This window comes from Phaenicophaeus curvirostris, chromosome 1, assembly GCF_032191515.1.
Source record: "Phaenicophaeus curvirostris isolate KB17595 chromosome 1, BPBGC_Pcur_1.0, whole genome shotgun sequence".
Lineage (NCBI taxonomy): Eukaryota > Metazoa > Chordata > Aves > Cuculiformes > Cuculidae > Phaenicophaeus > Phaenicophaeus curvirostris.
The window spans coordinates 58,315,226-58,330,182 of record NC_091392.1 but is presented as its reverse complement, the minus strand read 5'-3'; the positions used below and the strand labels follow the sequence as shown (position 1 = coordinate 58,330,182).

General features: G+C 42.8%; 1 protein-coding gene across 1 annotated transcript in view; it reads left to right on the top strand.

Moving 5' to 3' along the window:
• AGK (acylglycerol kinase) overlaps window positions 1–9,513 on the top strand; it is a 40,052-nt gene extending 30,539 nt beyond the window's left edge. Inside the window, exons 13-15 of the mRNA XM_069859110.1 lie at window positions 2,651–2,721; window positions 7,226–7,310; window positions 9,043–9,513. Of these exons, the coding sequence (XP_069715211.1) occupies window positions 2,651–2,721; window positions 7,226–7,310; window positions 9,043–9,180 (294 nt within the window). The 3' untranslated portion in view covers window positions 9,181–9,513. The remainder of the gene's footprint in view (window positions 1–2,650; window positions 2,722–7,225; window positions 7,311–9,042) is intronic.
• The last annotated feature ends 5,444 nt before the right edge of the window (window positions 9,514–14,957 follow it).

The window sequence follows — 14,957 nt, the reverse complement described above, 5'->3', positions numbered from 1 at the left end:
CTTAGAGCAACTTTCCTGTACTTAGAGGAGGGTACAGAAAAGATGGGATGGGCTTTTTATCAGGGAAGGTAGCGACAGGACAAGGGTAACAATTTTAAGCTGAAAGAGGGGAGATTTAGGTTAGATAGTTGGAAGAAATGTTTTCCTGTGAGGGTTGCAAGGCACTGGAGCAGGTTGTCCAGAGAAGTGGCTGCCCTCTCTGTGGAGATGTTCAAGGCCGAGTTTGGTGAGGCTTTGAGCAACCTGATCCAGTGGAAGGTGTCCCTGCCCACAGCAGGGGGGTTGGAATTAGATGATCTTCAAAGTCCCTTCCAGCCAAAACCATCCTATGATTATCAGCTCGTGCCAGAAGGAAGCTGAGCCTGAATGTCTGCCTGGAATTGTGGCTTTTTCTCTCTCTTTTGGCTTGCAGGGCAAAGAGTTAAAAAGAACTGAAACTAGAGAGAGGACATGGGCTACACAGAGTTAAGTACGGGAAATGCAGGTTGTTATGGAAGAGTAGAATCAAGGGAGCATGGGAACTGTTCCTGTTATAGACTTCTCAGTATGCTCATGCTGTTCATTTGCCATTTTAAAACCTGTCTTTGGCTTATGTCTGGGTTTCAGTGCAGTTTTACTGCTGTGAAAGCTATTTGGGTAGATGTCAGTCTTTAATTTTGCTGGAAAATCCTAACACAGTGATCCCATACTGGTGAGCTGCTCTTCACGTCTTCCTCATGGCTGCAGGAAACCACTGTCACTACACCCAGATTAACAGGAGGTGTTGAATTTACTGCAACATGTTTCTTGCTCAGAATTCAGGGTCCTTTATAACTTGAAAATTTGCGTTATATTTATATGGTATCTTTGTGTAATCAGACAAAAAAAACCCAACCAAACCAGGCAAATGTAGTTTTAAAATTTCCTCCAATTTTGTCTGTAGGATGTAGCTTATAAATTTCAGTTTTTCCTTCATCAATAGCTTATGATTTGGACCATGGACATCGTAGTAAGGGTAGGAGCTAGACAGACTACCAGGATATTTGGGTTTTTTATTGGTTTCTAGATGGCCCTTGAACAGAACAGTTTTGGATGCTGAACTGGATTAGAGTCAACAAAGTAAAGTAAGAACAAATCTACCAGGATCTGAAAAACTATCTCATCACCACAGACTAGCCCTTATGTCCTGCCCCTTCCCCGATTATACCTTCAAGATGCACTTTGATACTGGCATTGGACAAAGAAGTGGTGTAGGGTTGTCTTGCATAGCTTAAATAAAAGGATGAGTTTGTTGGGGTAGTTGTACTTTAATTGTAGAATGGTTTGGGTCAGAAGGGACCTTAAAGCCCATCCAGTTCCAACCCCCTGCCATGAGCAGGGACTCCTCCCAATAGACCAACCCGTCCGACCAGGCCTTGAACATCTCCTGGGAGGGGCATCCAAAACTTCCCTGGGCAACCTGTTCCAGTGTCTCACCCCCTCATCATGGGGAATTTCTTCCTAATGTCTAATCTAAATCTTCCCCCTTCCAATTTAAAGCCATTTTCCCTCATCCTGTCACTACATGCGCTTGTAAAATGTCCCTCCCTAACTTTCATGTAGCCCCTTCAGGTACTGGAAGGCTGCAATAAGGTCTCCCCGGAGCCTTCTCTTCTCCTGGCTGAACAACCCCAACTCTCTAAGTCTGTCCTCATAGTAGAGGTGTTCCAGCCCTCTGATCATCTTTGTAGGGGTGCAAGTAGCTTGATACTGCATCTGTTTTTCTGGAGAAATGTACTGTTTATAACTGCCTTTAATTCCTGCTCTTGAAGCCATTGTTCCTTTAGGCATCAAAGCAGTGCAACAACTCTCTCAATTCGATACTAAGGCATATCTGCTGAGTATTGCCAGCCACTTCTGACTTTCCATCCCACCTCAGATTCATACCTAGGTTGTCTTATTGAAGAGAAGTTGATAAAACCATACAGGTACAGCTCAGAGTGTGCCAAGCCTACTACCCCTGCTGATACAACAAAGGAATAAAACAAGTTCTACTAATAGATGCATTTATTTTTACTCTTGTTATTTTGATTGCATCTGCACTAGGACTTTTGCCAGGACAGAAGTGTTTAAATAAATAAATAAAATGAAAAATTAATTGCATCTTAATCCAAGTTGCTTTCCTGGCAAAAGCTTTACTGTAGGTTTAAGTGCAGGCTGTAAATAGAAAAGAAGCTAACTAAGGAGTTTAAAGGAATGATATCGAGAACACTTTGACTTTTAATTTGTATTGTTTAAAATTCTTTTACTGTAGTGTCTGGTGGCAAAATGTTACATCATTGCAGTGCTGCTTAAATCCATGAAAGACGCATTGATTAGAAATCTTTGTGAACTAGGAGTAAATCCCAGGTGATCTGCTGTTATTGTCTTTAGTAAGTGTAATAAGAAGCCAAATATGTTAATCATTATTTCACTTCTTGTGGTATTTATTGTTGAATAGTCATCAGTGAGAAATTCCTATCCATTATTTATAGTCCAGATCTCAAGCAGAGAATGGAAAAAAAGTGAGAAATGCATCTTCTGCCTCCTTTTGTGGGACAAAAGACTGGGCTTTTTGTGAGCACATTGCAGTGTCATGGGTGTGGCATTTTGAAATGTTAACTGCTTGATTTCTGACTATCTTTTTGCATAGCGCACTGAAGACTTCATGGATATTTGCATTGAAGCAGACACTGTCACCAAAGGACAGTTTGTAAACAGAGGGTGAGTATAGGAAGGCTGCAGAAAAGATGACAACATCTGTATGAGTCGGAACACTAATTAGAGAAGTGTGCTATATTTTTCTCTTAATTTTGTGCTGCAAAATTCAGAAGCAGAGGACTGCAAGGGACACCAGTCAGTAATGCTTCATGGGGATTACTGATTTTGTTCTTTAAAATTCTTACGGATTTTGTCTTTCTGGAAACAAGGCAGAGCAGTCTACCTGGGGTTCTTCCTAGCTTCTGAGTTCACTAGACATTTCATCTTTTTCCCTGTTGCTGTTGATTGGTGCTACTTGGATAATACTGTCACAACTGAGTTTTATTGAAAGCCATACAATCTTATTCTGTTGATGAAATTTAGGTATATTATTGATGCTGCTTGCACATGGAGTATGAAGGCTACAGGTACGAAGAAGCAGCACATAGAGAAAAAGTGAATAGGTGTTCCTTCCTTTGTGCTTGAAATGTTGTCTTGTACACATGTTCCTTCTGCTCTCACAGACACAAACCTGAGCTACTTTTTCCAGCACATCCATACACTCTCCCAAGCAAATACCTTGCATCCTCAGTGCAGTTTTTACCAGCAACAGTTTCCTACTCAATTGAAGAGTGCTCTTCTTGCACATAGCTTTTTAATTTGATAATAATGTTTTCTAGTCTTGGAGCTCCCCCTAGTGAAATCAGTGGCAATATTTCAACACATTGTTACATGCTTGTCATCACCCTAGTAATTCCTGCTGTGTTATGTCTTGTTTATGACACTGACAGCAGCAACAGGCCCCTTATTTGAGCATCCTATGACCCTCAGTGGGTATAGGATGGTCTGATACCATAAAAGTAACTGCTTTTAAATTGCATGAGCCCTGTAGACCCTACGTTGCTTGGGACTGAAATCTTTGCTTTGAAAGCTAAAGAAAGAAAAGAGGAAGAGGATGTTTTTCTATTAGCAGCAAGAGGAATCTGGCCTCTTAAAGGAGGGAGGCAAAGGAGATGGTGTGCTGGGTTCTTGCAGGCTTTGCTAGCAGAAAAAATGTGGATGAATTTGTGTGATTTAAGGGAGGGGTATTCAAGTGTAAAGAATGTCTCCCATGTAGAGACTGGACATGCTTCACGCAGTATTTCCCATTTTCTGACTGCAATTACACTGTCATGCAGAAAAAGCCTCTGATGAGAGTTAACATGCCCTGCTGGCTAGAGCTAATTAGAGGCCCTACCAAAAGCTTTGAGCTACTGTTCAAGCAAAGTTCAAAGAAACAAGCTCTTTGATTAAATACTGCCCAGAAGTCTGTGGGTAACAAAGAAAGAGAAAGAGGGGTGTCTGGGGTGGGGGAGCAGCAGGAGGGTGTGGCTAGTTCTACAGAGAGGAATCAGTAAAAGTGTGCCCTGTGTTTGTAAAGCAGAATCGGGATGTTCAGAGAAGTTCTCCGATGCACAATGCCTTTTGGCAGCTAAGTCTGAATCAGGCCCATTATTAGAGGCTCCCCGTTGCCTAGGACCAACAGGGTTTGTCTTTGGAAATATGTGAAGAAACTTTTCTTTTTTAATTCTATTTTAATGCATAGTTTTAAACTCCATCAGAATTTGAGGGGTTGAAAAGGTTCTCAGGGAAAATACCTTATCAGTGTAGATATCAAGGTTTTTTTTGAATATTGAAGAGGGCACTGACATGAGTTGATCAGAACTGGTGTGTCGCAGAGAGAAAACCACACATCCATTGGGAAACTACCACGGAGGGTCAAGCAGTGGGAGGTGGAGTGTGTGAGAGTGCTGGAGGGCGACTGCTTTTTCATTTCAAAGACAGGAGTAGGTCATCCCAGGTGTATGAAAGTACCCTCTGGCTGTGGATCGGGTTTGTGTGAACAAGAGCATCTCCTTTCTTGGCTGGAGCATCTCTCTTAGGAGGAAAGGCTGAGACACCTGGGTCTGTTCAGCCTGAGAGGGTGTCTTATTATGCTTATAAATACCTGAAGGGTGGGTGTGAAGAGGATGGGGCCAGACTGTTTTCAGTGGTGCCCAGTGACAGGACAAGGGGAAATGGGCACAAACTGGAACACATGAAGTTCCACCTGAACATGAGGGAAAACTTCTTTACTGTGAGGGTGATGGAGCACAGGAACAGGCTGCCCAGGGAGGTTGTTGGAGTCCTTCTCTGGAAATATTCAAAGCCCACCAGGACGTGTTCCTGTGCCGCCTGCTATGGGTGAATCAGCTTTAGCAGGGTGATTGGACCAGGTGAGCTCCAGAGGTCCCCTCCAGCACCTTCAATTCTGTGAGGAGCATCTGCAGCAGGGGCAGAGCTTATGTATAAGGAGTTGAAAAACAGGTGGTTACACTGTGTTGCTTACTAAGAAGTGCTAGAGGAAAGGAGAGCAGGGCTAAAAAGTGTAGCACCAGTAGTCCACATCCTGGTAGCCAGTTTAGATTCTATATATGAAAGTATGGGGAGCTGTCGCTTGAGGGCATGAATACCAATACCTGCTATGGTTTGGAAGACTGATTTTTTGGGTTTGGTTTTTTTTTTTAGAGTGTTACTCTGAATCATTTCACATTGGATGTTTCTGGACATGAGAACTAGGTTAAACTCGTGTGTGTAACCTGCAGTGAGTGTTGTGGTTCTCTTTCTGTCTGTATTTTCGTGATTCAGCATACTTAGTGGGTTAAAACAATCAATTTACACTGTTGCTGTTAGGCTTTGGTCTTGCTCCTGTTTCACTTTGCTGACTTGTCTTGAGTAAGGAGCAGAATCAAATGGAAGTGATTTCTGATCTTTTTATACTGGGTCACTAGTGAGGCAATTGCTGTAAGTGGAGTTGTGTCTGTTGGCTTCTACAATCGTTCTCCTTTGACTGATCTTTAGTTCCACGTCTTGCCTCTTTTGAACTTCCCTTGACCTCGTAATTGCATCTGTTTAGAGCCTGTTTATCTTTGTGGACCAAAAAAATCAACTTGCTCACCAGTGTGCCATATCTAGGAACTCTGAGCAGGGTAAACTTTAACTGGAGAATTTTGCTCCTTGTTTGTCCAGCACTGTATAAACTGACAGTATTGGATGCTGTCAATAATTGCATGTTGTCAATAATATGTTTAATTCCCTCACATCCACTCATTAATCTTTTGGCATATACATCCTTGATTAAAACCAAACTTTGTACAGTTACTGTTGCTTTTGTCCTTCTCTGTCCTTCCCTTTGGTATCTTAGCTTTTCTTCCTTTGTCTTTGATTATCATCTCCCGTTTCAACCCTCTCTTCTCATGTTCTTTCTCTGGGATTTTCTGTGATTTTAGGAAGCACTTGCATCCCTCAGGGCATAGAAGGCTTAGTGTATAGAGCGTTTCTAATGTTTTCCTGTGTTGTTTTCCTGGGCAACATTTAAATACACTGTTCTTTCATATCAGTCTACAGAATAGACGGGAAAGTTGGGAACGGCTGGCAGAGGAATAGCTGTGATAGTTCTGCCATGCTTGAGAGCTGGGATATATTGACACTGTAACTCTGTGCTGTCCCGTTTGCTATTTGTGTGTTGCTGTCTGTCTGGAGAGGGTCTGAAACTGCAGGGTTACTGCCAGGGGTGCAGTGTACCCTTTGTCAGAGGCCTTCCCATAGGTTATGTGTATTTCCAGCCAGAGGCAGGCCAGCTTACCCAAGAGCTTGTGCTTACTCTGCAGCAGCAGAGAGTTTTCCTTGGGAAAAGGAATCACAATGTGCTGTTCTTTAACAGTTGATTCAGTGACAGGACGACAGCCCAAGTCTTGAAAAAGACCACATGGCACTTGCACGACCAACTTCCTAAGATGGGCTGCTGCCTTCCATGTGCTCCCATCCACGGAAGTAGGAAACTAGGACTTCTCTGAGCACAGTATGTAAATAAGAATCTCCCATACAACAGAAGAGAGAGAGTCACTGACAAAAATGGGTATTTATTTGGAATGGGTAAAATTATGGTGTTCTGGGGGGTTTCTTCAAAAGAATGATATAAATGCAGCTAGTGGAAAACTTCATGCTGACTGATGTTGATGTGAGAAGACAGGTCTTTTTTTGTTTGTTTGCGTTTTAGTGGTTCAGTATAACTGTAATTCTGTCAGGTTTTTTTGGCTTAAGGTTGCTTAGGTTGCTGGTAAATTGTGTGGGTGCATGGGACCTGAGGAGATGGTAGTCAATGATTGCAAGAATTGTTCAGTTCAGTATGTAAGTGAAGAGCACGAAACTGCTGTGTATTCAGTATACAAAACTTTATGGTCAAATATTTTCAGTGAGGCTCAGAGCTGAAGCCACTTGGAGTGAGGAGGTTGTCAGTGCATACTGTTAGATGTATTGACTGCAGCAGAAAAGGAGATCTTTATTTTACTTTCTCACAGTTAAACCCACAAATACTTTTTTATGCACGTAACCTCCTAAGTTTACCAAATGCGTAGTGGTTGCTGACCCGTGATGATGTGTCATCCCTAAAGGTGGTTGTTTCATAGAGAATCATCTCCTTACCTTACCTCTCTTTTTGTTTGACCAGAACTCAGAAGATGCGTGATCCACATGTATGCCCTGAAGGGAGTCAGTGCATCCAAGCCAGCAGATGCATCTTGCAACTTCCAGAGGTGAGAAGCTGAGGGAGCTGGAAAACTCTTGTTACTCCATTTCCTCGTGCCAGTTGATGCTGCACATTAAGAAATCCCTACTCCAGATATGGGAGGGTGATTACACTGCCAGTGAGACACTGAGTTTCTCAGTGCAACAACTCAGCCCCTGACTAGGAGAACATATACTGGAAAGGGGTCTATAAATCAGAAGGGAAACTTCGTTCTGCCAGTTAGTAGTGACAAACCTTTTACGTAGACTGCAGTGGTGGTTGTGAAGGGTCTCTTACTCGGGTGCATTGCATCAGCACACCTCCTTCTCCTTAGAATTGAAGAGTGGATTCCTTGTCTACGTTTTACCCTAGAAGGGATTGTGCTGTAGAGAAGATAAATATTAGAAGCTTTAATGACACCAAGGAAGGTGACACAAGGCAGTGAGGCTCAGATCCCTGAAGCGTCTTGAAACTTTGAATAGTTGAGGTTGAAAAAGAAGCCAAAGCGTGTCCGTCTGTATAGTTTAGATGGGTCTTTTGTTGCCTCTTAGAGAAATGCTCTTCTTGCAGCCTTGGGGAGAATTGTTTCTTGTTTTCGCAAAGACATGAAGTCAGTCTTCTAGGTATTTTCTATCTTCAAATGATCCATCATTCAGCAAAAGAATTTCTTAGTGAGAGAGAATAGAGCATGCCAAAAGGTGAAAACGTCTATGGCTATGACCTGAAACCCATAAATTATGGTGTCATGATTAGCCAGCATCCTGATAGTTGAATCAAGCTCATGTGTTGGCAGTTTTGTGCTGATAGAACACTGTGGAGTGCTGGGCTAAGTACCGCTGAGCCATAAGTAAGGGCTGTGCTATAAAATAAGCTCTTGGTACTGCAGCTGCTGCAAAGATGTTCAGAGTATGTGTGCATGGCAAAAAGCACTGCTGTGCAATTCCTTGACCTGGCTCTCATGAAAGAACTGGAGGCAGCTTGGAGGAGTCTCACCAGCTTTGCGGAGAAGCAGGATATATTGATCCAGGTGGACTGCTATACCTCTGACTTCCAAGACCTATGTTATAATACTTTCTGTTATATCTGTGCTATTCTGGTTCACTTGGAGCTACTTTGAGTATCCAGATGACATAGCCTCACCTTGAGTCAAGTACATGCAAAGCAGTCACCAAATGCATTTAGGTAAAGTCAACCTGTCATTTTGATGAATGGTTTTAATCATTGGTGACTTCTTCAGCGTTAGAGAAAACACGCAAGAAAATTCTGCTGCTGAGTATTTCTTGACCCATGAATTACTTTGCATCTCACATTGCAGATCAATATAGTAAAACAATACCAAAAGGTGTCTGTAACATGGATTTAATAGGAGTTATTTAACAAGCACTTCTATGGATTAGCTTGTGTCACCACTGGCAGACCAAGATCTAAGTGCATATAATTGTAGCTCCAGTAGCAAAGAATCATTCAGTACAAACAATGTGGGTCATTACAGCTCCCTGGCATTTTATTATCACCAATTAGCAACTAAGTGAGGTAACATCTTATGCAACAGACCTAATAGATTATGTGCAGTGAACAATAGCTCTCACTGTGTTGTTGAGACCAAATACACTGAAAGGCATAGGGAAGGGTCGTCTTGGTTAAGACTCAGCTAAATATTCAAACGTAGTCCATTAGTAAAATCGGGTATCAGTATTACAGCATTGCTGAAATAATCTGTTTGACGTTTAACCCTGATGAGCACTGTTATCTGTACACAGGGCACTGAGGGATCCTTTGGCATTGATAACGAGGAGTATGAAGCGATGCCTGTGGAGGTGAAGCTCTTGCCCCGGAAACTCCGGTTCTTCTGTGATCCCAGAATGAGAGAGCAGATGCTCCATGCAGCAGTACAATGAGATTTCATGTTAAAGGGGACAGTGTTTACCAGTCTTACCTGGGTCTCTTCAAGGCACGCGAGACCTCACTGACTTCATTAGCCCCACCAGACTAGTAAGCCTTTTGGCTATTTTTATGCACAAGGTACTGCCATTGGAAGTAGCTGGTTTGCCTAGTCTCCAAGGGGTTAAAAATGCAGATGGAAATTCAAAGAAATGCATGTTAACTGGATGGCATCTTCAACCCCGTCCCAAAGAAGTCATCAATGTTCCATTTACAGCACTGCAGGCTGAGTGCTGTGTGCCAGATGCTACTGCTTTAATGCAATTGTATATTAAAGTCAAATGAAAGCACATTCGTCCTTGTGTTGTAAGAGTTTAGATCTACTTTATCTACATATAAATCTCACAAAACCTGGGATCCTGGAAAATTTATTTTTGGAGTGTAGTATGAAGGAGCTCTATGAAACAGGTTGCCCAGGGAAGTTGTGGATGCATCCCGAAGTGTTCAAGGGCTGGTTGGATGGGGCCTGGAGCAGCCTGGTCTGGTGGGAGGTGTCCTTGCCCATGACAGGGAGTGAAACTGGAAGACCTTCATGGTCCCTTCCAACCAAAATTATTCTGTTTCTATGATTCTATGATATGTTAGATCTGCCACATTAAAACATGTGGTTGGTTATCTACTCTCTGACAAAATAACTTGGAGACTGGTGAGACAAAGCTTCAGAGGAAGATTAGAAATTCCCCATGTGTATCTGGATATTTATGTTATTTTTTTTCATCTTGCCAGATTCAACAGCACCAAGTTCCAGGTATTAATACAGTGAAAATATATTCTTTTGATCAAGTTTAGGTATATTATACAGAAGCAAATTGAAAAATATCATCATTGACTCAAAGCTGTATGAAGTACATGCGCAAAGACTCTTTAAAAAGCCAAATGAGTCTTTTTTTGTAAGTATTCCTTTTATTCCTGTAGACGTATAACACAAATAAGTGCATCCAAATAACTTTTTTTTATTCATAGTGTCTGGTTACTTTTCTCGTAAACGTGAACAGTGCTCCTCACTCCTTACGCAGCCTGCATTCTCTGGAGCTCCAGGATTGCAATTCATTTTGTTGCTTTTCTGAGCTTTTGTTTAATTGTTGAAAGGAAATATTATTGACTTAGGCAAGGTTATCTGCTGCCCTTCTTATAACTTAAGAGGCTCACATGATTCTGCCTTGCTTACTGGAAGAAAAAAATTATTTTTATTTTTCTGATGTGATAGTTGCTTGTGCATTGTCCCCGCATTATGCTGTGATTTAGTCTGTTGCTTCTCTGCTGTAATCAAAACAAGGACAGCAGTGAGTTGACTTCCAGGAGCTTTGTTGAAGACTGCATCCTGGCTGCACGCTGCTGCAACAGCATCCCCTGCTGGAGACTTGCTAAAGGAAAAATGCCTTGAAAGGAGAAGTAGGGTTGTATTCTGGGTGATGCCAGAACCACACTGAATGCTGTCCTTCCCTTGACTCTAGTGTGGAGGAACTAATTACCCAAGCTATGGGGGCAAGCACTCATCCCTTTCATGACTAAGATCTCAGGGAGTAGAAGCCTGCTGGTTCTTAAGAGTTATGATGGTGATCGGGCCTATGTTGTGCTGTTTTTCTTCTGATCTGTAGCAACTAATAGTGCCCAGTGGACCCCGGGGTACTCTCCAAGGAACATGTTGGCTGTGCTCTGCTCTTTTTGCGTGCCACAGAGTTGCCTGGAACGTTGCTCTGCAGCCACTGGCTCATCCAGAGTCAGTGGCAGTTGTCAGCAATTGAGTTTTTCATCAAGCTGATGCATCTGTAATAAAATTAGCAATGTTTTTGCTCAAGTGGCAGGAAAGACAAGGCAGCAGCCATCTCAAAAAAAAGGTATAGCTTTAATTGTATTAAAAAAATACCCATGTTTTAGTAAGCAGTTTCTCTACACAGCCACAGGCCTATGGGAGCAACCACACATCTGCAAGATGCAAACAACATCAGAGCTGTTAGAACTACAGCCAGCCTGCTGCAAGGGGCAAGGTGACAGGAACTACTTTCTGGATCATCTGTACCATTTTGCAGGGAAAATGACTAATTCTCTTCCATAGTATCAGACACCCAACTCCCATTGCAATGTGATTCCTTGCTTGAGGGTAACCAAGAGCTCCCTTCAAAATCGGTATTGTTAATGTTGCTCTGATGTTAAAAGTACCAAGGATTATCTGAGGTACAGGCTGATATTTAAATATTCCTCTCAGCATAAGCTGAGCAGCATGTATAAATACCATTCAAGTAATTTTTCTCCCCTTTCTTTACAATTCAGACGTCTTCCAGTATGGAGTGGTTCTAGTCCTCTGAGTTGCAGCATTCAGAGGGGAGGTGTGAGGAAAACATTACATAAAATAAGCAGGGTCTGAACCTGCTCTCTACAGTGTTGAGGAAGGACTCAGTTCTCAAGCTTCTGTCTGACAGCAAGACAAGCAACTTTCTTTGTATGAACTCCAGTACAGGATGTAGGAGTAGATGTAGGAGTAGAAAACTCATGAAAAGTCTTATCCTGGCTTCAACTTACAGGCCATTCTAGAAGGGCTTAAAATACAGTAACATAAATAAAAAGGAAGGATAACAACCTAATGATGGACCAGCCCAAGGCACCTGCTTATTTTAACCACCATCAAGCATTCCCATTCGAATGGCATGTTCCATCAACCAGGACTTGAAATCCTGGCTCACAGGCATTTCGTACTCTCTTTTATACAGGCGTGTCATTCTGTTAATTCAGTATGTTTCAGTCCCTCACAAAAGACAAATGCATTGCCTTCTCCCATAATCACTAGACCACTCACATTGGGTGGGGAAGCAGGGTGTTGGAGTACAAGGTAGAAAGGATACAGCAATTAACTCAGAAATCACAGTTACGATCATAGAATCAGCAGGTTAAAAAAGACTTCTTGGATCATCAAATCTAACCACTCCTGTCTGCCACTAAACCATGTCCCTGAGCACCTTGTCTACCCGTCTTAAATACTTCCAGGAATGGTGACTCGACCACGTCCTGGGGCAGCCTGTTCCAGTGCCCAATGACCCTTTCTGTGGGAAACATTTTCCTGATATCCAGTCAGAACCTCCCCTGGCGGAGCTTGAGGCCATTCCCCCTTGTCCTATCACCTGTCACTTGTGCAAAAAGGCCAGCTCCCTCTTCTCTACAACCTCTTTTCAGGTAGCTGGAGAGAGCAATAAGGTCTCCGGTCTCCCCTTGGTCTCCTCCAGGCTAAACAACCCCAGCTCTCTCAGCCGTTCCTCATAAGGCCTGTTCTCCAGCCCCTTCACCAGCTTCGTTGCTCTTCTCTGGACTCACTCCAGAGCCTCAACATCCTTCTTGTGGTGAGAGGCCCAGAACTGAACACAGGATTCAAGGAGCGGCCTCACCAGTGCCGAGTACAGAGGGAGAATAACCTCCCTGGACCTGCTGGTCACGCTGTTTCCGATACAAGCCAGGATGTCGTTGGCCTTCTTGGCCACCTGGGCACACTGCTGGCTCATGTTCAGTCGCTGTCAACCAACACCCCCAGGTCCCTCTCCTCCAGGCAGCTTTCCAGCCAGACTTCTCCTAGTCTGTATCACTGCACAGGGTTGTTGTGCCCCAAGTGCAGGACCCGGCATTTGGCCTTGTTAAACCTCATGCCATTGGACTCTGCCCAGCGGTCCAGCCTGTTCAGATCCCTTTGCAGAGCCTCCCTACCCTCCAGTAGATCGACACTTCCACCCAGCTTAGTGTCATCTGCAAACTTGCTAAGGGTGCACTCAATGCCTTCATCCAGGTCATTGAGAAAGACACTGAACAGGTGATGAGGGAATTTTGGTTAGTATGCGTGCTCTGTACCTGGACTTTTGCATTAGGACAGTGTTCTTGCCCTTCCCCCTCCTAGACATGCCAGTCCCTTGCAGTGTCACGGAGAGGGCTACAGCTGCTCCTATATTTTGCCCATTAACTTTGGCAGTTCTTAACGTGGAAGAAGCAGCACAGTAGCACTGCTTTACAGAATAAGCTGCACAGTAAGCTACTTTCCCTGGAAAAGGTGATGGAACTTTCTTCTGTCCTTAAGGATGCTGGATAGGCGAGCTCATGTCCTGTGACAGACATGACCATTATCTCTGTTATCTTGGAGTAACTTCATATATGCTACAAAATAAGGTGTTGGCATGTCTCTGAGACAAAGATGAACTCTAATTCAGTAATGCCTCTCTTCTAGTATCCATTATAGTTCTTAGTTGTACTTGGCTCTATGCAGCTTGGCCTAACCTTGCAGTGAAAAGACTTGTGTATGATTTAAGTGTCTGGCATAGTATCACTTGTTTAGATTGAAAACCTAGCTTTTATTTCTCTCCTAAGCTTTACCCTCCAATCCATATAGTACAGGTAGTAATAATTCATTACTTTATCATACATTTCTCGTGCAACTTGGGTTAAAATGCAACTATGAAGCTCTTGTTCTCCTGTTTAAACTCAAGCAAGCACCAACTGAGAACTTGGCAATGGCTGTGCTATGACTTGGGTATTAAGAGAGAAACATATCACTTTATCTACAAGGGCACAGAATATATACAGGGTTACCATAGCCACCGTTCAGCCAGGGCTCTGATCAGAAGCAACTGACCAACATCACACCAATGAAAATAAAGGCACCACTGTAAAGGCAAAGTACTTCAAATGGAGAAGAGGATTTTTGCAGAAATCAACAATATCCTGCCTTAGGCCAGCCACAGTTTCCTCCCTATTTTAATTCAAAATCCATCAAGTAACTCCCTTCCAGCTGCTAATATTGAGAAAAGAAACTCTAAGTGCCAAGGAAGGGATTTTAAAACTATGTACTTAACTGTTTTACCTTGAATTGAACCTCCTGGAAAGATAAGATTCAGTCAAGTTGGTCCCACAAAAACAGCCTAGCAAATAAACCCTCGTGGCCCAAGCTGTAGCCATTTGTTTATATTGCGTATTCACTTATCAAGGATTTTTCACATGACAACAATAAAAGCAATGTCTATTAGAAAAGGGGAGTGCAGGTGGAAAGTTGTTTCCATAGCAAATCAAACAAGGAAGGGTTCAGATAGGGAAGTCTTTTTTTCTGTTTTCTGTCTTTTGTAGCAGTCACCTGCCAAGAGAGGCTGTAGAGAAGCAGAATTACAAGGAAAAGCAAAACAGGCTTTAGCCATCCAGCTGAGATATAGCATGGATGCTACTTTTACAGTAATTTGCTTACTTTGATGCTTCTGTACCCACACTACTGCTAGCAACTGAAGACCTAGTTTCTGGAAAGCAGAGGTTTAATAAACATCAAATAGTGATTTCAGGAGGTTCTGCTTGGTGGGCTCTAGCAGTGCTGTCTAATAGACCTGATATTCTGACAGCTTGTGAACACAGCACTTTAATGCAGGGTGTTAGAAAGCCTCTGACTGCAAAGGCTGTGAAATTTCAATGACAAATTAAAGGTTTGTTTCCATTTAGTTCAGCAAAAGAACTATTGACGTCAAAGAGAACAGAAAGCCATTAGCAGCTGACCACAGCTAAGCTATGTAGCAAACCCTCAAGAAAGTGAGAGGAAGAATTGCTAGAGAGCAGTTTCAATTCCTTTTTTTCTTTTTTACATCCAGAGGAAGTTCAGTAAGTGACAGCAATACAGTGCCAGCTATTCTTCCTCGGGGTATTCACTGCAGACAGCATGTGAAAACTGTAGTGGAAGTTAGAAAAAAAGCATGGAGAGTGTGAGTCACTTTTATACTACAGG